A 24,863-nucleotide genomic window follows, 5' to 3' on the forward strand; every position below is an offset into this window, starting at 1 on the left:
TATCTTGATCAATGTTGTGATGCTTACCTTTATCATACTTTATGGAAATTGAATTGTCTTATTATTATTTTTTTTTTACCTTTTATCATATTTTAATAAAATTGAATTGTCTTTTTTTTTTATTTTTTAAATCAATGTTGTGATGTTTTCCTCTTTATTAGGTAGATAGAAACATTTCTATACATTATGCAAGGATTGATTGGGAATTGAGGATTTGTACTATATATGTGCTCAGTCTGTAGTTATATATAATATTTGTGGGTGTGAATGTTGGATTTTTCCTGCTTGTAGATTATAACTCCCATAATAGTTTCAGGATGCTTTAATTTTACTCCGTCACTGATGATAATTTGTGTATACTGTATTTAGACCGCTTCAAAGTCTAGTTGGTTTTGTAATTTTTTAATATATAAAAGTCTATTGCATCATTAGAATGACATTCCGGATGAGTTGGTGAGCTGATGCAATTTATTTTTAAGCATTGGCAAGGAATGGTTTCATTTTTCATATATATTTACTCTCTAGATTAAATTTGCTCTGGCTTTGGTAGATTGTAATGTGCCGTGTTGATTGGAACAGTTGAATTTAGAGTTATAAACGTGATATAAGATTCCGAATAAGTGTATAATAAACTCTCTTTAAGTTTTTGAAGTTTGATTAACTCCCCTCATGCTTGAATGTTGAAGTTAATAACCTTGTCAGTGTCACCCTTTGAAATTTAATTCGTAAATTGATCAATGATTTGTTGTACAACTAAAAAAACCACACATTTAAATTAAGGGTGGAGTTAGTTTAATTGTTTTTTAGTTGGTATGACTTGTTTGCATGAGGATACCAACAATTATCGAATGAATTTATATCAATTTGTTGCACAATGTTAACTCATGCTGCAATCTAAATTCGGATAGCAAGAAAAGGAGGGGATCTATTCTGTGATTTGGTAGGAAAAATAAGAAGAATAAAAAGTAAAAAGGTTTACAACTTTCCAATCATTTTTTTCTGTTCAACATTTATGCCCATGCCATCCCTTTAATATCTCTAAACTTTAAACGGTAAATTACACGGACCGAATCTACTTTTATTTGAAATTGTTAAATGGGGTTACAAGTACCGATGGTAGCAATGGTGGTGTTGAATTTGTGGTGGTTTTTATTTTTGTTTTTTTGTGGGTGATGGGTCCTATTAGTGGTGGTTGTCGAGGTGGAGATTATGGCGGTGGTTTGGAGGTGAGGGGTGGTGGTTGGTGGCTGTTCACAGAGAAAGGAAATAGAAAAGCCAAAAAAAAAAAAAAAAAAAACTTCTCAGTGGTGCGAGGTCGGTGGTGATGGTTGTTCATAGACAGAGGAGTAAGGGGGGCAAAAAAAAAAAAACAGAGGAGAAAGGGGGGCCAAAAAAAAAAAAAAAAAAAAAAAAAAAACGAAAAAGACGGTGGTGGTTGGTTGAGGGTGGTCCGTGGTGGTGTTTGTTCATGAATTGGTTGGAAGCCATAGTCGGAATTGCCATTTTGCAGAGGAGTTTGATTTGGGGGTAGGTGGAGAGAGACAGAGCAAACAAGTATTTCAGATGTTTATATATATATATTTTAGTAAATTAAACAGAATCTATTACAAGATAGTTTCATTTTTGAAGAAGGTTTAGATAATTTTTTAAATTATATGAGTGATTTTTGTAATTATGATAGATTATAAAGGAAGTCTAATTTAGCCACTTTTAAATCATAATAACATCAAACTTTTGGTCACTTTTTTTTAATCAGATTTTACCAAGTTGAACAACATAATCAAATATGATTTCAACTTTAAGGTATTTTGATTTTTTACTTTTTTTTTTGTTGGTTGACCAATTTTAATAACTACATACAAATCATAATTATCATGCATCCACTTGGAAAATTTTATAGATTGACAGGAGTACTATATAATTTATATATATATATATATATAACAAATATCACATAAAAATTTGATAAATTTATTGAAAAAATCTTATTAATTTCAAGGATTTGTATTCTATTGATATTTCTTCTATATTATCTCCAAAAAGCAAAATGAAAATTGAGTGTGTGAGATTCTGAGTGATGCGTTTGAATATCCTACCCAAAAAAAAAAAAAAAAAAAAAAAAAAAAAAACAAAACAGTTCTCATCAATCTCATTTTATTAATTAAAATCAGGTAGTTTAATTTCATCACATCTCTTTGACAATTTTATTTTATGAGAAATAATAAATCTTTCAATCTCAGTTATCTTATGAATTTTTATTTCTTTTGACGTGATCCCAATAACGTTATACTGGGGAGATGAATCATGAGATCGGAAGTCATAACATTTGTCTAATTTTATATTCCTTCACGAGGTCGGTGGAAGTGGGACGATGGTCGTACGATATAATTTGTCGTGACGTGTACCACCATGGAGTATTCCCGAAGTTTTTTAGTCCCCTCTCTCACTCCCTCTCTCTAACCGAGGAGAATGTATACCCGGAGTACTATTCTATATAGCTCACAATATCTTCCATAACCATATATAATTTGATTTTCGATGGTGCTCGTGCTTATCAGCTCCAATCTGTGATTCTCGCCTTTGTAATTTCTCTCCTCTCTCACACATTTCATATATATATATATATATATATATATACAGGCGCGCACACATATGTGTTTATATGTATATATAATTGTTTAGATTTGTGAATGGGATTAGTTTTGATATTTCCGGTGGTTATAATAATTTCTAATCAGTTTCTTGCATTGCGATAGCATATTGAGGGGTCTATATTGTTAATGCGTGTCTTGTTTGGATAAACCTTCACGTGGTTAATATGTTCTGTTTTGGGGTTTTTGTTTGACGGTGTCATTGAGGGATTGTGAGTTTGAATGTGTAGTGTCGGTACTCATTTGTTGATTCTTTGTTCTTGTTATTTATTTTGTTAAGTTTTTAGTTTTGAATTTTTTTTTTTTTGCATTTATTTCTCTCAGACTTGCATGTTTGAACATATTCTTGAGGATTTTGAATGCTCTTGTTATTTGTTGATTCTTTTCAATTCTGTATTTATTTATTTTTTCTCTCAGACCAAAATATCTGAACATTCTCTCGAGGATTTGAATGCTCTTTTTTTTTTTTTTTTTTTCAAGTGTTGTTATTTGTTGATTCTTTGCTAATTTTATTTATTTTATTTTATTTTTGTACATTTTTAGTTTTTATTATTATTTTTTTTCCCTTTTTTCTTTTTCGCATCTCTCAGATCAACATGTCTGAACATCCTCTTGAGGATTTTGAATGCTCTGTTGATTCTTTGCTATTGGTTTTTCTTTTCTTTTATTTTTTAGAATTTTTAGTATTCATTTTTTCTTTTTCTTTTTTTTCCATCTCTCAGAACAACATGTCTGAACATCCTCTCGAGGATTTTGATTGCTCTTGTTTTTTGTTGATTCTTTCCTATTGTTATTATTTCATCTCTCAGACCAACATGTTTGAACATTCTCTTATTTTTGTTTTCAAATAGCTGGTATTCCAGCCTGAGGAAAAACATGTTGGTTATAATAGGAAAAACATGTTGGTTATATGGGTGTTTTTGCATTCCTGTGTATTTGTATGTCTGTAAACATGGACCATTTGCGATTGTTGTGTGCAATTGTACGCCCCCATTCAGGGGAAATAGTGAGTCTTTAGGGAGCTTTAGCTTGTGACATTGATGTCTCTGTTTGTTCAGTTTCTTTAATTTGCAGCAAACCGACATGGGTTGTATCAGTGCTGGAATCATACTTAGCTCTTCTATGGTAGTCAAATAGTTTGAGCGACCTTAACTCTCTTTAGTATTTTTAGCTGAAAGAGGTCAGTGATTTTGTATGTATGCTGGTAGTTGATTATGTGCTGTTACCAGGTTTCATTTGTTGGATGGGGATTCATTGCTTTTGTAGCTTTTGTTTCTTTTATTTGTATCTTGTTTTTTCTGGACATCTTCTTGTAGCTATTTTTATTATATACATATCTAGGAATCAGGGAATGTTAGCCTACTGATTTGACAAGTTTTTAAGGTGTGTATTTATTTGACAAGTTTGGACGTCAGACCTATGAAATATGATCATTTGCCAGTGGTGAGATATGGATATCATTTCTCTTGAAATATCAGTGGTTTTCTATTCCTTTTTTTTTTTTTTTTTTTTTTCAGCCTGTTTTTGGATGGAAAGCATGAATGATTATTGAGTTTTCACTCTTGAGGTGTAACAAATGTAGAATGTTTTGTTTTAGGTCTTTCAGTATTGTGTCTGTCCTCTTTTTGTTATTGGAAGGGGAAGAAAAGAAAAAACCATAGTTATATTTATTTCCTCTCCAATGTTACTTTTTAACTTTTATTCAACATTATAGATCTTCATTGTCAACTGATATCATTTTAAGTTATTCTAATTCCTTGCGTACCTCTCGAAGATTCTCTCTCTCTTTATTGGTATAAAGTTGCTTTTTCAGTTCAAAAATTTCTTACCTTTTTTTTTTTCGCATTTGTAAATCTTTTGTTCTACCACCTCATTTCATGTTGTGGGTGTCCATTATTATATTTTTAGTGCATTTTCAAGGACCCTTTTCTGTTCCTAAATTAATTTTGATATGTAGGTATAGTTCCTTTAGAATATTGGGAAGATGCCATCATTAAATAAGATGTTAATAATTTGGATTTTCTATATTTTGGCAACTCTAGAAGATACCCCAGATCTGATTTACAGTTTGCTCATTAGTTTTTGTTATTTCAGGTGATTGAGATCAATTCAGATGCAGTCACGTCCTACAAAACTTACCATTAGGTTTAAAAGAGTAGAAACTGGTACCTTTAGGGTGAAAACAGAAGATGGCTTCAGTGGTTCTACTTTCTCTGATCACCTAGATAGCACTCTTCACCAGCCCACAAATGTTATTTCTTTGGAAGAGGATGATCATGGCCCGAAGGATGAAAATAGTCAGTCGTATGAAAATGGTCAAAATCATTTAGTGGTATATGATCCTGCCTCTAATTATAGAGGTCAAACTGAAGCAATCCCTGATCCTATCTGGTACCCCCCTCCGCGGCCCACAAAACTTACTGTTAGGGTGAGAAGAGTAGAAACTGGTACCTCTAGGGTGAAAACAGAAGAAAATGGCTTCAATGGTTCTACTTTCCTTAATGACCTGGATGACACTCTTCAGCAGCCCACCAATGTTATTTCTTTGGAAGAGGATGATCATGGCGCAGAGGATGAAAATAGTCAATGTTATGAAAATGCTCAAAATCAATTATTGGTATTTGATCCTGCTGTTAATTATACAGGTGAAATCGAAGCAATCCCTGATCCTATCTGGTACCAACCTCCGCCTTTCCCCAGATACTGTATTCCAAATCAGCCTTCCAGAATTTTGCCTTCTGTTGGGGCTTTCACCGTCCAGTGTGCGAGATGTTTCAAATGGAGGCTCATCCCAACAAAGGAAAAATATGAAGAAATCCGTGAACACATTTTAGAGCAGTATTTTGTCTGCGAAACAGCTCGAGAGTGGCAGCCTGATATATCTTGTGAACATCCAGCTGATATTACTCAAGATGGCAGCAGGCTTTGGGCAATAGATAAGCCAAATATTGCTCAGCCTCCTCCTGGGTGGCAAAGGCTTTTAAGGATTAGAAGTGAAGGAAGCACCAAGTTTGCAGATGTGTATGCATCCTTTACCATTTGTTTTTCTCTCTCCCTCTTCTCTCCCCTACAACCAACCCACGCCCCCCCCCCCCCCCCCCCCTCTTCCCTTCCTTCTTTTGGGTTATTGAGGATTCAGACATATTGATGTGTTATGGACCAGATTCACATAAAGCTCTTGTCGTTTTCTATTCTTTATAAATGATCATTTAGTTACATGCTCTACATAACATCTAGTCACAGTTCATGGATCATATTGCTTAATCTTATATATATTTGATGGGATTCATGAGATTATGGTTGACTACTTACATTAATTTTGTATGGTGATTGATTTTGAATCCTGATGAATTTTTGCTTTTTTATTGTTGTACTTACATTTTTGTTGTTGCTCAGTATCAATCGAATTTGATTTAGCTAATGTGTGTGTAAATTAAATACACACAATGATTTGCTTGATATGTCAAATATTCCATTTTAATATTTTTTTGTTTAGTTCTGTTGCATATCTTGAATTGATCTGATTGTTCATTGATTTAATTGAATTCATATTGCTAATTAGAAAGATCTATGTATGTTGATTTAGATAATCCATTGAATTGATATGTTGAAATTTTCCTTTATCATGATATTGACTAGTTTGTGTTTCATTTTTTTATTTTTTTCTTTAAATTGTTTTTATTTTATTATTTATTTATTCATTTTTATTTTATTATTATTATTATTATTTTTATCACGTATGGGCCTTGCTTTAATCAGGCCCACTCCTTATGTTTTGCCTTGCTCTTTGGCTCCACGATAGCTTGGCGTCTTAGTGTGCTTTGACCTTTAAATAAGTATGGCTGTACTTCAATGTTTCATTAATTGTTTTCTTCTTTACATTCTTTTTTTCCCGGTGCTCTCATCTATTCCTGAATGCTTGCTTATACGCAGGTCATTAGTGGATTATGTGAAACTTGATGCTACTATGCTATTATGTTGGTATATTTGGCCTAACTACATTTATTGGTAGCTCGAAATTATCACCACTGTGATATGCTTTTTTTTTATGATTTCAGGTATTACGTTGCACCGTCAGGCAAGAGTCTTCGTTCTATGGTTGAAATTCAAAAGTATGTTTCATCCTTATCGGTCCTTTCTATGTTGTAGTGACCCCTTTTTCAATGGTCATTTTTATTTCACATCAATGGGTCATTGCTTGGTGCAATGATGAAAGTTTGAACAAACAAATATGATGAAAGTCCAAGAGTGGTTACTTTGTGCAAAATAATGCCAGAGATTATATCGGTCTCCAATCATTTACGCCTAGCACCTCCATTGGGCAACATTCTATTTAGTTTTCATATCAAATAAAGTTCTTAAACAAATTACTAGAGGGTGGTTTACTATTACATTGGCAATACATGGTTTTCTAATATTTCTTTTATGGTTCTACATAATGCTCTTGATTATTACCAGGTACTTGCTGGAACATCCAGAGTACATGGCAGAAGGTGCGACCGTGTCACAATTTTCATTTCAGATCCCAAGACCTTTGCAGGAAAACTATGTGAGAAAAAACTATGGGAAGAAGCATCCTGCCCGTTTTGCAGCTCCATATGGTGGCACTAATATGGGGCTGCCGGAACCTCTTGAAACTTCTGAAGGTATGTATAAAACAAACTTAGCAGTATATTCTGGAATGAGAATATTTAATTTTGATTATTAGCTAAAAGTGGGTTTATTTACCTATTGATTACATAGCATTTGGATTAAGTCTATGGTATTTTCTGACATTCGGGATGGGTCCAATCTAAAAAGTATAATGTCAATTTGAAACATTTTGCTTCGAAGCCCAAACAGAAATTCCTAACTCAAGGAGGCATATCTCCTAGACCAATTAGCATGGACATGTAAACACACAGAAAAAAGACAAATGTATCACTGTACTATATATGTTGGACAAGTGTGGTGAACACTCTGTAAGCTGTAATACCAACATTGATATAGGCAGCAGCAAAGGGGGTCTTCTGGGATTATTTAGTAATGACTTTTCTGCAAGAAGGTTTGCAGTTATTTTCTGTGGCTTAAAGGTTTGTGGAGAAAGAGGATTTCAGGATTGTGAAGGATGTAAGAAAAGGTTAAGAGTTGTGTTTTGGCAAGAAAAGGGGAAATTTGGCCGCTATTATGGGTGTTGTGAACGGTACCCGTGATTGTGTTTGATTTGTCTTGTTTAGGGTGCTAGGTTGAGTATTTCAAGGAGGAAGGTGATTGAGCTTTATCAAATAGGTATGTTTATGGTAGATGTTCTAAATACATGAACTTAATAAAAAAAAATGATCAAAAACTATCTGTAGTGAGTTTTAGGCAAATGAAAGAAAAGTCCTACATGTATCTTTCTTAATAAACAAGCTCAAGCTATTCATAAACAGCTACAGCTTATTTACAGCCCTAATAAGGATAATGTTCATGTTTTCTGCAGTCAATTCCATAGCATGGGCAGGTCCAGATGAAAGTGCAGACTTGCAGTTTGGTGGGCCAGGGCTTTATAATCCATACTTTGAGGCACCTGTTTTTGATCCTGTATATCAACCACCAAAGAAGGCAAGAAGCTCACGACCTAAACCGACGTGTAAGAGCAACTGGGTGTATTATCAGCAGGACGTGAATTTAGAACCTCATTTTGCTAGGCGTGGCGCCTATGATCTTTAAGTTTTAGTCGGAAACCCCCCTTTTCGAATCTGAGATTCAAAATGTTATACACGGATTATCTGTTTTTTTTTTTAGATTGTCTTTCAGGTGAACTCGAAGAAAGGTGAGAGGCGAAAGGTGTCCTGTTGAGGGATAAAGATGCTGTTGAGTGAGTAATGCGTTAAAACAATATACAAAAGAAATACAATATACAAAAAAAAAAATAGTTTATATTGAATCTGGTGTTTCCCACATTTTATGTGTCCATTTCCTTTCTATATTTTGGATTATGATAACCCAAAGTGAATGGGAGAAGAGGATTGTATTGCTTCAGCATCTCTTAAATGATATGATTAGCTTTGCTCTGGCGTTGGCGTTGCACAGTGTTGGTTCACGTGAGAGCTAGAGTCTGGAGACGGTAATTTAAACTTGAGTTAGCAGACATTTGATACTACATAGTTGACATTTTCTTTATGGTGTTTATTGCATCCATCTCTGTTGCTTTACATCTAATTTTGAACACGTACTTCTGCATCTAAGCTTCTGATGTGCCTCAATCCTTTTCTTCATTGCATCAACTCTTTTGTTGCTTTTCACCTACTGAATCATTATGAGTGATTTGCATAGTTTAACCTCATCTTCATTGTATTTCGTCAGGTAGATTAGAGATCAGAATATGATAGTTTCACGGTCATTATGTGTTTTAAAGTTTCTCACATGGTTGAAAACGGTCATCATATATAATGCAGGAGTGGAAGAAAATTAGAAATCATGCAATAGCTTTTTTTCTTTCCTAGAAAGCTTACTTGAAACACATTGCAAGGTAAAAAATGTTCAATTAGCCAACTTACCTTTCTACCTACAAGCTCAATCATATACGAGTCAGAGCTTATTTGGGTTAGGTTGTCTTGAGATGCGTTCAAGCTCAACTTATTGAATTATTACGTACTACTTTGTAATTTTGAAAATAGTTCTTGAAAGTTCAAAAAATAAAAAACTCTTTTTAGAAAATAATAAAAAGGCAAAATATATTCAAAAATTGAATCAAACAGAGTTTTTGTTCTATTTTTTTTATATTTTCAGTTCAATAAAAAATTATTTTTAGAGTTACAATTAAATAAGAATAATATTAATAATATAGGTCAGTTTTATGTTATGCCACATGTGGCACCTCTATTTTAACCATAATGATACTGTGCTTGCAGCAGATGACAGATAAAAATGGCGAAAGATGAAAAAAATTATTTTCAAAAACACTACACCAAACCAAAAGCATTCCAAATTTTCAGCCAAGTCGCCGTTTAGAGTAAAATTCACGATTTGGGTTTTTCTTTCCAAAACTGCATTTCCCCTCCATACCAAAAGCAAACGGATTATACAATCCCAACAAAGTAATCAAATCCAATCGGATTACCAAAAAAAAAAATTATACTCCAGATTACCCAATAATAATATATAGCTTATATTCAATCAGATTACCCAATAATAAAATATAGCTTATATACAATTATATCTAGTATTAGTATTGAAAATTTAAATTGTTACTCGTAAGAATATTATAAGTTAATGGTCAGAGATGAGGGGGAATGTGCAAGACTTGAAATTACGTAGGCAATATGGTACTTGTAATACCTAATGAAAAAGTGTTACCTAAACGTTTCTATAAATTGTAAAATACATTTTTGCATGCCGTGGTGTAAGCGAATAATTTGGAGAAGTTGCAACGATGTTTTGGGATGAAGTGATGATGAACTATCAATCACTTAGTTATTAGTAGCATTTACTTATGCAGAGAGTGAAAAATGTTTGAAGATTTTCTAAATAGGATACATCGTAGACACTACAACCTCCATTGATGAAAAATAGACAGTAATTATTGAAGAAAAATATTTATAAAATTAAGAATAGATAATTATTAAAGAAAAATAGCTATAAAATTAAGAACATCTATTATGATTGTAAATCCTGATTGCATGGTTCTCTCTTGTTCAATCAATTGTTACCTATTCCAGTAGGAGTCGAAAATGAACTTGAAAGAGAGCTCTTAGCCTGGGACAAGACTACTCTTCCTAGATCATCAGGAGGAATGGGAATCAGGAGCTTCAGTAGTATCAGAAAGTCACCATGTGACCATCCACATCACCAATTGTTTTTTGCCATCCACATCACCATGTGACCAGTGAGCACACTTATTGCACTTGTGTGGCCTTCTCTTAATTTAGACAAACAATGAACTCAATTATTTTGGTTTTATAGTAGATTATTTTTAATAATTAATGCTTTAAATGTTGGCTAATCTGTATTTATACCATGTTTTGATAAATTAAGATATACAGTATTTCGTCATTATTGGGCAAAGAAAAAAAAATACTTAATAGTACTTCAACAGTATTCTATACTAACACGCAAGCTAACTCTTAAATTTCATGTAAAAAATTAATTAGGATAATAAATGTTTTCCGTATCGTATTATTTTTAATAATGCGTTAAATGTTGGCTAATTTGTATTTATACCATGTTTTGATAAATTAAGTTACACCGTATTTCACCATTATTGGGGAAAGAAAAAAAAAATACTTAGTAGTACTTCAACAATCTATGCAAGCAACTCTTAAAAATTTAATGTAAAAAAATTTATTAGAACAATAGCTACAGATAATTAAGATTTGAGAGTTAGAAATGTTTTCCAGTAAATAGGATATGATAAGGAAAAAAAAAGTAGAGTCATGTGGTAAAATACAAATCTATCCCTTTAAAGAAAAGGGCTCAATTTTGAAAAGGAGTGATTTTCACTTATTCTTGCTACTATATCAGAACAGCTGTTATCATTATTATATATAAAAAAAAACTAATGCAATGTAAATTTTTTTTCTTTCACAATAGTGCTTCATATAAAATTAAAAACACAAAGCAAAAGTGTTCGCAATCAAGTCATATGAAGTTGTTTATTTGGTTTTCTATTCAATTAGGTACAAACCACTATTTTTATTTATTTATTTAATTATTATTATTCTTTTCTTGGGAAATTGAGTCATAATATAACTCATAGCTATTATATATATATATGGAGAAAAATCCAATTGCCCCATTTTCTCACTTGATCGATTTCTCGCTCTAATAAATTCTGTAAATACGAGACATTTATATGACATTGTGAATTTTGGTATTATAATTGATTTTTTCATAAATATTAATAAGTGAATTAAATTGTAAATCTAAATGTGAGTATAAATTAGTAAATTATAATTAACTTCTACTACAAGTAGAATCAATATATAAACATGTAGGGCAATATGATTTACCTAATAAAAATAAAAATTACATACTCTTCATATGAAACTAAAAAGGCAAATGCACCTTCATATTAAAGTTGAGGATTTTTTTGATATGCATGATGTCACAAGTCATAAATATCATTCCCTGAGAACAAATAACAACCCATTATAAATTTTCTATCTTATTCATTTAAAATTCTAAAATAGCTTATAGATATTTCTATACACCCTTTTGATTAACATCCACGTAATTTAATACATTGTATGGGGAGTAAACAATGCAAAAAAATATATTCAATAAATAAATAAATAAAAATTCCATACCCTTCGTATGAAATAGATAAGGTAAATGCAAAAGTTTTTGAAATATAGATTTCACATGAGTTTTTAAAATGGGTGAAATGTAAAAAACGTTTTTACAGTATGTTTACAGTGCATATTACACCTTATTAATATAAAATAACACTCTGAAATTATGATATTTGTACAAATAGTTCATATCTATAAAATTAGATTAAAATACACTTAGAAACACATTTAATAATATATATAAAAAAATAATATTTTGTGAAATTACTAAAAAGGGTAGCTAAATTAGAGGGACTCTTCTCTCTCATCTTCGCCGGTGGCGCTTCGCCGCCGACGAGGTGGACCAACACAGGCCAACCCAAAATCCCAAATCATCTGATTCCATATGTTCTTGATTCTTAGCTCATTATAGTCACTCTTCTGATCAGTAGCTGAACAAGAAGTATCTGAAGAAATTGGGTCATTTAGAGGTTTTCTAGAGTTATTGCAATTGTTATGAGAAAACCCCATTATGAAGTACAAGTATATGAAAGCATCAAGAGAAACTCAGAAAGCAAAAGGAGAGATAGAGAGCAAAAGAGAAATAAATTTAGAGAGTGAGTTCTAGCTTCTTTGCTTGAAGAAGAGGGGAATATTTCTCAACAGGAGAGAGAGGGGGTTATTGGGCATTGAATTCGTATATAAGATTATGAGAATGAAAGAGACCCATGTCAATGAATGGGTTGATAATTGATGGCACTATTATTTAATAGAGGAAAGTTGAACTAATGGAGAGAGAGAGGAATGAGATTCTTGCTGCTGAGGCTTAGCAAGACAACCAGAACCCACGAAGAAACAGTAACTGAATAATTTGGGTAATAAGACAAAAACCACGGTTCCGAGCTGCGCGACCTCGGCATCAACAAGATAGCCGTCTACACCACGGTTCGGAGCTCTGTTGTCGCTCAAGTTTGGAGCTTCGAGACCCAGTTCATCACCGGCGCATCTAGACCCACCGGCAAAGCATCATGGTCATCCACGTACAGAGCACTTTCAATTCAGAGCTCTGTTCCCAAGTGACGGCAAATAACGGCGAGCACGCGCTGTACAGAGCACTCCGCTGCCCTCTGCCGCCACCACTGCCCTCTGCCGCATCGCTGTCCTCTGCCGCTTCACCGGTCTCAAACCTCTGTTCAGTATCACGCGCCGGTTACACTCCGGCCTCCTCAACCTGCGCCCCTCGTCCTCTTCATCCAGATCGCGTGTCAACACGCTCGAACACTCCGCCATGCGGCCGACGATCATTCCCACTATTCCCATTTATCAGTCGCCGTTTCGTTGCTCCATCATCTCCCGCGCACAGCCAGCAGCCGTTTCTCCATCAGAGAACCAACAGTAAATTTCCAGGGATGTTTTTGGAGAGTAAAAAGATAAAATGGGTATTATATTAATCAAGAGTATTTTTGCACTAATTAAAAATAATAAGAGTGTTTTTTATACATTTTTTAAAATAAAAAGTAAAAATGCTATGAAAGACGTACTTTGCACATAACCCCTTTTAGAATGTATGATTTCAAAAGTCATAAAATATTCTCCCAAAAAAATATTTCATAATTGATTTTTAAGATTAATGTGATCAGCCAATGTTTTTTGTTTTTTAAATTTAATTAAAATAATCAGGAGAAATTATTGTAAGAAAGCTTTGTTTAATCCTTATAACGAACTTCCAATATATCGAAAAGGTCAAAAATAATAATTTCAAATTTAAATAATTTTTTATTTCTTTCAGTAAATACAGGGAAGGACTCGGAAGGAACTACGCAAAACTTGAGGGCAAAAATAGGAAGAAAAAAAAAAGAAGCGCGTGAAAAGGACTTGTAACGTAACAATCGGACTCAAAACTCCCGCTCAGTTGAATCTCTTTCTCTCTCTAAATATTTGTAGAGTTTGGATAACTATTGCATTACTTTTTTTCCTTGTTAAGAGGAACTTATATTTGTGTGAATCTATGAACACATATATCTTGGACCAAAGCCCTCACAATTGTTATTCTCTAGGGTTTTCATTCAAGGAGAAAGGAGATGCGGACAGCCGAAGGAGATCAGAGCTCTGGATCAGCAAAGAAGAACCTCGTATTCGCTTATTATGTTACTGGTCATGGATTTGGCCACGCCACTCGCGTTGTAGAGGTAACGATTTTCTTCATCTCATTTCATTTTATATATTCTTACAATCATACTTGTGTTCGTGTGTGTATATATATGTGTGTACTTTCTTCCCTAATATATGTATGTATGTATATATATGTGTATATATTTATGAATACGGGCAATGGGAGGAGGGCTAATTGCGATGGGATTGAATCAACAATCTCTCCCTAGAATTTGTTCAACCAATTAATTAGTAACGAATTATAATTAATGTATAAATAGATTGTATGTTTATTATTCACAGTAGTGTTTGTGTTTTTATATGTGTTTTTATATATCAACTTTGGGAATAATTTTTTTTATAGACACAAAGTTAAAAAAAGATAAATAGTCACCAAATATAAAACTGAAATGCTTTCCATGTTCTTGTGTTTGTCCAACTTCGTTGGTCATGATTTCCGGAAGTCTGTTTGGCGTTCTAAAGCTTCTCTTAGAATCGCATTCTTCGTTTGGACTGCCACTTTGGGAAAGATTTTGACATTGGACAACTTGAGAAAGAGAGGTAACATCACTGTCAATTGGTGTTGTTTATGTAAAGCAGATAGTGAATCCGTAGACCATGGCGTATGATTGTTGGAGTTTTATTTTTTTAAAATGTTTGACGTTTTTTGGGTAATGCATAAGCACTCCTCACAATTGATTAACGCTTGGAGAAGATGTCCTGTTATAGAACATGCTTGTGATTATTGGAGGATCGTTCCACATTGTGTTTGGTGGTGTCTTTGGCGTGAGAGGAATAACAGAACCTTTGAAGGAAAAGAATCGTCTTTAGCTAATCTGAAAATTCATATTCTTCGTTCTCTGTTCTCTTATGTAAGAGGAAGCTCATGCTCCTCGATTGATGATTTCTTTGATCTTTTGGATGCTATTGGTCCTTAGATTTTTTCTTCTTGTATTAGGGTCGCGTTACCCTTTTGAATGCCTTTCTAATATATTAAAAAAAAAAAAAAAAAAAAAAAAAAAAAAAAAAAAAAAAACTTACAAGTGACCTCTCAAGAATAATTTTGTCAAACCATTGTTTACTTAAAAAAATTGACCTCTCTCTTGTTCTTCTATCTTCTCGAACCCTAGAATGGGTTCAATTTCTGACATGGTGGCGCACAACCCTGCCTTCTGCGACAACACCTGCCAACCGCTCCAGTATCGAGTGATTACATCTGATTTTCCAGCTTAAGCACAACAAATACTTCATGTTAACGTCACTTGATTTTGTTTACTAAACTTTGTAATTTCAGAAGCTCTGTATCTTCTCTTCACTATATCAAATATAAAAGAGCCCTATACTCCACAATGTATTGTTTAGATAAGACTGGTATGTATAATATACATACTTATGTGATAACAATGTTGCATATGTGATAACAATGTTGCATGTCTAAAACAAATATTCCTTCAAAACTCTCATACTCAATAGCCAAAAATGTCATCTATACTCCGATTTTATATTATGACATTCTTTGACCTTGTGGGCGGATGTGCCATGGGCGGGTGCAAAAGGTGTGTCGTGGGCAAGTGCCAGAGGCACTGACAGGCTACCACACTGGGTGGGCTATAGGTGCACAATCCCACATCGCGTGGCTGTGAAATGGGGAAGTGCTATATATGTAGGATTTGTATACTCCAATTGGTATGAGGCCTTTTGGAGTAAAGTCCAAGAACAAAACCGTGCAGACTCGGTCCCAAAGTGGACAATATCATACCATGTTGTGGAATGGGTTGTTACAAATGGTATCAAAGCCTGACCCAGCCGGAAGTGTGGCTAACGAGGATGTTGGACCTCAAAGGGGGTGATTGTGGAGACCTTATTGGTGGGTGTGCCGTGGGTGGATGCAAGAGGCACTGACAGGCTACCACACTGGGCGAGTTACAGGTGCACAATCTCACATCGCCTAGGTGTGGAAAGGGGAAGTGCTATATATGTAGGATTTGTACACTTCAATTGGTATGAGGTCTTTTAGGGTAAAATTTAAGAGCAAAACCGTGCGGGCTCGGGCCCAAAGCGGAAAACATCATACCATGGGGTGGAGTGGGTCATTACACTTAGTCTCTCGGAAGAAGTGAGTATTAAAGGGAGAAAGGAAGGTACTAGATAGTTGTGGGAATTTTTGAAACAAAAGTAGACTGTAATGGTATAAAATTGGAGTATACATGACATTTTTTACTATTCAAAATCAAAGTTTTGAAGAAATATTTGTTTAGACAATCTTACCATAAAGAATATTTTGCCTCTTTCTCTTAGTGATTTTGTAACTAAATTGAATCATTTTTAAATGACGGTGGTGTGACTTTCATTATTTTGTGATTATAGGATTATTTTATTACTGATAGTAGATAGAAGTTAAGTATTGATAAAGCTAGGATGAGACTTCATTGGGGATACTATCCAGAAATTTGAAATTTGAGATGTTGAGAAAATTAAAATGTGAATGTGAGTAGGATTTTTCTTATCTTAGACTATTTCTTCTTGTCCCTTCACCAAAAATAGTCAAAAAGAGTTTGGGAGGGATAGAATAAAACGTGAATGAATTTTTTTTTAAAATGGAAAGTCAGTCACTCTAGAGAAGGCAATTATGGAATTAAAAATATAAGAATCAAACTTTGTAGGGAAATTATGGAATTAAAAATATAAGAATCAAACATTGTAGGGTGTAAAGACTATTTTGTAATTTTATTTTAGAAATGATGGAGGGTGGAGCGCCTTAGGATATTAGTGGAGGGCGAATATCAGCTGCCATATTATAAGGACATTTACCTAATAAACCATTAAATGGTCACTTATTGGCATTTAAGTTTTAAATTTTGTGACTATTCAACTTTTCTTAACTTTGTGGTGCCTTTAAAATAATTTTGTTTAGGTTTGGTCACTAAAACTAAAACAAATTTTTCAATTTTTTTTTTCTCATTTTAAATATCTGGCTAGCCTAGTTTTGCTTAAATTGAAGGAGAATATAAATTATGTAAGGACGAAGAGCTAATGAATACTGGTCTACATTTGTCCCAGTGGCTTTGGTCATAACTCCCAAACCTTAATTCTAGGTTCGAGACTTGTAGAGAGAAAATAATGAAAAAAAAAAGAAGCTAATGAATGTAAGGTTTGGAGTCTTTGAGTTGACTATTTCGGACTTTGTGGGTTCCTCTCCTTAATCTTTGTCTACTGGGTAAATATCCAAATACTGCCAAAATCCATGTCTTCTACGAATTACCTGCAACCTGTGGCTTAGGTTGAAAAGGTTGTACCTGGTTTTTGGATGGAAAAGTTTATTTCGTGGTTTTCTTGGACTGTTTTTCCATTTATTTTGAAATATAATTGTGATTAATTTATTATTTTTTTATTTTATATATCTTTTTGATTGTGATATTTTCAAATTGTGGCAGTTTGATTCTTCATCGTTAATAGTGTGTGCTGGGCATATATAGTTATTATATTTTATCTTGAACTTCCTGTTTGTATTATGACATATGTTAATTTAATGGTCAAGTGGTTCATGTTTGATTTATTTTGCATCTTGGTGGAAGCCGCCAAATTTTCACCTGAAGAAAAAAAAAATGGTGACTACACTAAATAAGGCTACCTAATTGTCAAATGACTATAATTTCTTTTAGTTGTCACGTGAGAAGTTGTCCAGGTTTTTTTGATTCAGCAGTATTGCTTTGATAGGTGTGGAATTGTGTTGTTTTCCGCCCCACGAACAAACTCATAATTTACAAATCCATTTTCCTTTTCCGAATTGTGTATTCTATGTGGACTTCAAGTTGAAAAGCTCTGTCTCATGTGCAGGTTGCACGTCAGCTCATTTTAGCTGGGCATGATGTTCACGTGGTTACTGGTGCTCCTGATTTTGTTTTTACAACTGAAATACAATCACCAAGATTCTTCATCCGCAAGGTTTGTTAGTTTGAATTTCTCTATTGTTAGTTACATACCCTGAATATAACAGATCACATAAATGCGAAGCTGAAACACTTAGGGAGCATCGAACTACTTACAGTAATGACATAACTCAATTGTTTTTAAATCATTAAAGAAGAGTTTGCTTTGTTTTGTTAATAGGATCTTTATCAGGTTTTGTAAAGCCAGTTCTTTCTTTCCCTTCCTCATCTTTATATTTGATATTTGTGCTAGACAACCCATTTCTTTGTTTGGTTTGCCTTCAAATGCTACTGGAAACAAAATAAATTTTTTCCGTTTTACTAGATATTCAGATTTTCCTTATTATTATTTTTGAATAAATTGTTTGAATTTTGACATATATATGGTGAGTTATGTGCTATTTTCGGCAAAACGGGAGTAATGTTTTTGTGGAGAAAAAATTTTAGGTGAAAAATGGAACTTTGGATCTCTGTGTTGAGTGTATGAGATCCTGTACTGAGAAAATGAAAAACATCCCTAAATTTGAAAAGCATGAAGGATGTACATCACTTTTGCTGGTCCAAAACTATAATTGGCGTGGTTCTTGGGTTGTAATGATGGTATTTTTTTTTTTTGTCGTAGCAGGTGCTGTTGGACTGTGGAGCTGTTCAAGCTGATGCTTTGACAGTTGACCGTCTTGCCTCATTGGAAAAGGTAGAACTTCAATTCTAAGTGAAATAGTTATATGGGGTTTTATATTCTGAAATTTTCTCAGCATGATTCATAGAATGCCAGAGATCATTTTCATGTCTATATAACACGTGCATAATCTTTCCTATATTTCATTAATATTTTTTAGCACGTCCATTGACTCTTGTTTTGTTCATTGTGGTGAATCTAGTATTCCCAAACAGCTGTAGTCCCTCGGACTTCAATTTTGGCAACAGAAGTTGAGTGGCTAAAATCTATCAAAGCGGACTTAGTGGTACTTGAATACACATTGGCTTTTTTCTTATTAATATTATAACGCGTGGCATACTTTCAGTAGGGTCATTCATAATATGTTGAAGTTATATTGATAGAATTTTTCTGATGTGTAGAGCATATATATATTAAGAGTTATTTTCTTAATTTTCTACTTCTTGATAACCTTTTCTGACACCCCTGATCTTTCTAAAATAGGTTTCAGATGTTGTTCCTGTTGCATGCCGAGCAGCAGCGGATGCTGGAATTCGTTCTGTTTGTGTCACCAACTTCAGGTAACTTTTAGACTCGTAATGTTATGACAATTTGTTGTTGTAGCTTTTCATTTTGTAGTTTGAGGAGTGTACCCTTTATAGAAAGCGGAGTATCTTACGCAGCATTCTGAACTTACTTTTGAAAGTTGTTGCCGCATTGTACTTAAAATTTAGTTGGTGCCTCATTCTAAATTCAGGCAATAATGATGTATTGTATTTGGGTACTAGAGTTGTTGAGGTTTCTAAGGAGGAAGTATGTAGATTATTTATGTGAGTAAACTGTTGGTTATTGAGTATGATTTTTGTTATACCATTCATTTGGGAAGTAATAGAACTCTCCATATGATTTAAAAATTAAAGATGGAAGGCTTAGGGTGGTTGGGTTTATGTAATGTTTCCAAGTTAGAGTGTATTTGGATGCCAATGAGTGATGTGATGATGGAGATGCTGTTAGTTGGCCTTTGCTATATCAATCTAGAAATTGATATGCTTGTGAGGGAAGTTTCACTGGTTGGTCTATTTTATCTCTCTGCGTTGTGTCTTCTCATGTATATATTTTGTCTGATGCAACACTACATCAGGTGATTATTTTCATATATAAATCCCATTTTAAATTATTTGTTTGTATTAGCTGCTGCTACTGCAAAGTAGTGTTAGCTATTGGCAAAGATAGTGAGGTGTGCATAGTTTTAGCAGCTGCCTGCTTCCAGGCTTTTACCTTGCTTTGGCAATAGCCAAATCTGATTCGGGGATCTAGGCTGTCATGTCCCAGATTTCAAAACCCAAAACCCATGGTGTGATTTGTAGAGTCTAAATACAGTTCTATTGAAATTTCAGCTAAACTCAAATATCCCACAAGTTTATTTCAATTGAGTGCATTTATTGAATGAAAATTTCAGCAGTATGACTTATCCAAAAAAAAAAAAAAAATTTCAGCAGTATGTCTACTTAAAACTTTGAACTTTTGGTAATAGTAAACATGTTTTCAATTATTCTGACATTTCATAAGGTATTGATCCCGACATATTTTAATCTTGTATCCAGAATTTCAAGACTAAAGGAAATTCCATTCATAACTTGTTACAACCAAAAACATTCTGACTGGCATGGTTCCAAGGTCTATTGTACTATAAAGTTTCAAACTTCAAACCTTTTTATTTACATCACCAAACTATTACATGCCCAATTACAAGTGCAAATGCCAAAAAAAAAAAAAAAAAAAAAAAGGACTAGATTTACTGCAACTCAGGTAAACAAGCATGGTGGAGACACCCTATTTTGAACACTCCAACTCTTCTTAAGCTCCTTCTTGAGAGTAAAGATATAGGGGTGGGCTTACACAGCTCCGTAGGGAAATAATTTTATTCTAAAATCTATAACCTAAAATGCATGACAAATTTAATGAAGAATATTAACTAGTTAATAAGTTAGCCAAGTTTGTAGATAGAGAATATTAAACATTCAATAAACTAATAGCAACAGTAAAATAACAAATTATGATAGAGAGCTGTAAATTTAAAAGGATACTTTACTTCCCTTATTCAACATACATAATAGGTTTCAATGGTAAACAACAAGAAGTTTATAAGCTCACAATATGTTTCAAAGAGCATAAAATTCACCCAATTATCTATGCTAGAATTTAAAGAAATAAATCTTAATTTTCATACTGTAACCCAATGAAATGTCTTATCTTACTTACCATACGAATCTTTAAGGCCTCTACTCAGGGTTTTATTTGGACACATTCTGTCATTGTGAAATGGATAGATCCATACTACTCATAGGTCATTTTAAGGGTTCGTAGTCTGTCTGCTTGAGGATATTCATGCTATTTGCCTCTGCTGTTTTAGCCTCTAGATTATGGTTAGTTTTCAAACATTGATGTAGTTCTCTGGTTTTTAATTTTAGTTAGTGCTAGATTGATATACTTGTTCAACTTTATTAGGTGCAAATTGGAAAATAGTTGAATGTATCTCATACCTTTTCCCTTTTCCTTGTCTTTTTGTTCAACATTGGCAGTTGGGACTTTATTTATGCAGAGTATGTGATGGCTGCTGGAATTCATAATCGCTCAATTGTTTGGCAGGTGAGACTTTAGACAATATCAAAGCTTAAATTCCAATTAATTTTGGTCATTAATATCTGATATTTTAACAATTCAAAATAATTTCTTTTGAAGTTCAAGGTTCACTTCACAAATTTTATGTGGTAGTGAGGAATCTTTCTAAGTTTATTTTTATAATATCATTCCATTGTCTTCCATATGAGCTTGTTCCCACTTGTATTTTAACCTCTGCCATATTACTTTTTTTTTCTTCTTTTTCAAGTCCATAGATTTCCCTTTGTTTTACTGATACCATTATATTCTTACAGCCTACTTGGGAATATGGTTTCATGCAACTGATACTGTTCTAACTGGTCTTAGAGGAATCACAATCTCAAATATTATTTTGCTAACTCATAAAATTGTTGTAGTAAGTACATATTGTAATTGGCCCAAGTCCTTGATCTCTAACTCCTTGCTCCAATTTCTTTTTAGGCTTAGTAATTTCATTTCGAATCATTTCGTCACCTGTCATAATTATAGTTTCAACATACACAATCAAGGTTGTACTCTTAAACTTCTTGATGTCGAATGAAAGAATATTATGGTCAGCTTGGCTATGTATTATCCGATTTGGAGAAGGATAATACTGAACTTCTCAAACCAAATTCTAGAGGGTTTTCTTCAAACCATAAGATCCTTTTTCTATCTACTAACTTTTACTTCATCACTAGGAGCCTTAAATATGGGCAAAGTTACCAGAACGTGTTGACACAGGAACGAGTTGTTCTTTTATATATATTTTTTAATGCACAGTACTCTGCACTATATAAGATAGCTGGCCTAATAACTGTCCTTAGAATTTTCCTTTTTATATATATATATATATTTGTTTATCACATAGGACGCTGCTAGTTTGTTTCCATTTTGTTCACCCTGCTCCAATCATACTAAATACAGCGTCATATATCTTCTCATCCTTTTATATTATTATCGAAGTGATTATTTTGAGCAAACCTTTGGTCTTGAGTTGTTATAGCTATGTTGAATTCTCTGTTACTATTAAATTTACATTTCATAATTTTTTTTTAGTCTTTCTAATATTTAACCCTTTTTTTTTTTCCCATGTTTCTAATTTTATTGCTATGGCAAACTTAGAAGTATATAATAGTACTGTCATCGAAAACAACATCCACCATAGAATGTCTCCTTGTTTGTCTTTTTGTTATTTCATCTAAAACTATTCCTTGGTCTAATTATTCTTGTAAATTTTATAGGGGTCCGTTTTCTTTGTAAATCCTTTTGTTACTTGCTATTTATTAACACATGTTGATCTCAGAACCAAACAGTAAGAATATTGTTTTTACTGTATGCTAAACTCTGTATTATTTAGATTTTGCAATTTCCCATACCATGTGTATCTTTGGCTCTTTATGATAGCTCGTATATCTTTCTTTTAAACAGTTTGTTAATCTGATAAGTTTGACCTGCGATATTGGTATCCGACTCTTGAAATTGTATTTGATTTTATGACAATCTATGCAGATTGCTGAGGACTATTCTCATTGTGAGCTACTAATTCGTCTTCCAGGATACAGCCCAAGTATGTTGGATAAAGCACCCCCATGACCATTTTATTTATTTTCTGATTCTTCTTACTCCATGATACAATGTTGAGCTGAGGCTTATGTTTTATCGGTATATGGGTGTTCTCCTGTTTGTATTTTAACTCCTTTTGTTTTCGTGTCCTTGGTGGAGTTCTTTTCGTGTTTTAAAACATACATCTTGACTTTGCAGTGCCTGCTTTCCGTGACGTTGTTGATGTACCCCTTGTTGTGAGGCGGTCACACAAATCTAGAGAAGAGGTCTGGGTCATGAGACTTCACTATTGTTAATAATTGAGTTATGTTAATTCCATGTATTGTCTCCAATATTTTCCTAGTGTTGCAGGTTAGGAAAGATCTTGGAATCGGGGATGATGTGAAGCTTCTTCTTTTCAATTTTGGTGGGCAGGTGAGAAGAGTCATATTGTTAGTTCAGTATTTGATCTGCACAAATCTTTTCAGTTCTCACAACAAAAGTAATTACACGAACCTTCCTAGATCTTAGCATGTCAAGATTTTCAGACATGTCCTTCTGACGCTGATATATTCGGAGAACAGCCACACACACCCCCCCCCCCCCCCCCAAATTTTTCTGTATTTCCCCTAGATTTAAAGCTCGGGTTTCCTTTAATATTTACTATTAACATGAAATGTCTTCTTTTAAAAAAAAAAATCGTTTATGTTTGTTTTTTTTTTTAATAATTTTTGCCAGTTGATTATGTTACATGTTTAAAACTTTTGTCCCATACTGTTGGAATAAATTATCAACATGTAAAGGATCATTGACTCCTACAAAATCAATGAAGTTCCCTTTATGTATTAGCAATATGATGATACACTCTTAGGGATTAAAAGACCTTTTTCTTTTTTTACTTTTACTCTATAATTTCTCTGACAGGCAGCTGGATGGAAGCTAAAGGAGGATTATCTACCTGCTGGTTGGGTCTGCTTGGTAAGCTTTATTGGTCGTATCTTTTCTGAAGTTATCCTGTGTTGCACTACTGCATTTGGAGCCTGCTGTTCATGTTGGTGTAAAGTGCTTATTGTTGTCTGATATAGGTTTGTGGTGCTTCAGACAAACAGGAGATTCCACCAAATTTTGTAAAGCTTCCAAAAGATGTTTACACGCCTGACTTGGCTGCAGCTTCAGACTGCATGCTGGGTAATGTGACTTCCAAGTTTTGAAGCCGGAATTTTTTTTTCTCAATACAGAGTTAAATTTTGTATGTGGTCTGTATTTGCTATTACAGGAAAAATTGGATATGGCACATTCAGTGAAGCTCTGGCATACAGATTGCCATTTGTCTTTGTACGCAGAGATTACTTTAATGAAGAACCATTCCTGAGGAATATGCTTGAGGTAGTAGACTTGCTTCATTTGTTGTTCACTTGCTCTATATTGAAGGCAGTAAATGAGCCTTTTGAATCATGCTAATATAATATTGTTTGTTTGAACAGTACTACGAAGGTGGTGTTGAGATGATTCGGAGGGACTTTCTCACTGGAAACTGGGCACCCTATCTCATGCGTGCTGTTAGTTTGAAACCATGCTATGAGGGAGGCATCAATGGCAGTGAGGTATCTGACTTCTCGTATTAATTCATATTTTATTGTTCTAAAGCATTGTTTCTCTTGGATATCTTACTTATAATGGTTCTGATATACCGAAAATGATGTGATAGCTTTCTGTAAATTGATTGAATATGCTGCAGATAAAAGCAAAACAGTAAGAAATCGAATTTCGAAATGACTATGGCATGAACCAAATTTTGATATATTAAACAAATATTTGTCTTTTCAATGGATCGCTATTATCCTATGGTCGTGTTTGTTCAGCCTGATAGGATGTCACATCGTATTCAGCATTTGGTCTTGTCAGAATGGCCCGATAAGTCAATCTCTATTTGGTCTTGTCAGAATGGCTTGATAAGTCAATATCTATTTGGTCTCGTCAGAATGGGCTGATAAGTCAATCCAATTGATTGATATGTCGTTATATCCAATAAGTTTGAGACAAAACAATGCAAAGA

General features: G+C 33.6%; 2 protein-coding genes across 3 annotated transcripts in view; both read left to right on the forward strand.

Moving 5' to 3' along the window:
• Positions 1-4,751: 4,751 nt before the first annotated feature.
• On the forward strand, positions 4,752-8,754 carry LOC132279760 (methyl-CpG-binding domain-containing protein 2-like). Its single transcript, XM_059781799.1, has 4 exons — positions 4,752-5,672; positions 6,710-6,763; positions 7,110-7,297; positions 8,113-8,754. The coding sequence occupies exons 1-4, from the start codon at positions 4,765-4,767 to the stop codon at positions 8,340-8,342; spliced, it is 1,380 nt and encodes a 459-aa protein (XP_059637782.1). The 5' UTR covers positions 4,752-4,764; the 3' UTR covers positions 8,343-8,754.
• A 3,947-nt stretch (positions 8,755-12,701) lies between these two features.
• Positions 12,702-24,863, forward strand: part of LOC132276887 (L-arabinokinase-like) — a 37,893-nt gene continuing 25,731 nt past the window's right edge. The window contains exons 1-14 of one of the 2 annotated variants that reach the window (XM_059778523.1): positions 12,702-13,795; positions 13,942-14,073; positions 17,873-17,980; positions 18,590-18,658; positions 18,846-18,929; positions 19,127-19,203; positions 21,205-21,271; positions 22,775-22,832; positions 23,027-23,094; positions 23,180-23,242; positions 23,732-23,785; positions 23,893-23,995; positions 24,084-24,193; positions 24,292-24,411. In XM_059778523.1, the coding sequence (XP_059634506.1) occupies positions 13,966-14,073; positions 17,873-17,980; positions 18,590-18,658; positions 18,846-18,929; positions 19,127-19,203; positions 21,205-21,271; positions 22,775-22,832; positions 23,027-23,094; positions 23,180-23,242; positions 23,732-23,785; positions 23,893-23,995; positions 24,084-24,193; positions 24,292-24,411 (1,089 nt within the window). In that variant the 5' untranslated portion in view covers positions 12,702-13,795; positions 13,942-13,965. The other variant, XM_059778522.1, reaches the window with a different exon arrangement.

The sequence above is a fragment of the Cornus florida genome, unplaced genomic scaffold (genome assembly GCF_030987335.1).
Source record: "Cornus florida cultivar Cherokee Brave unplaced genomic scaffold, ASM3098733v1 CherokeeBrave_3.0.0_Hap2_Chr10, whole genome shotgun sequence".
Lineage (NCBI taxonomy): Eukaryota > Viridiplantae > Streptophyta > Magnoliopsida > Cornales > Cornaceae > Cornus > Cornus florida.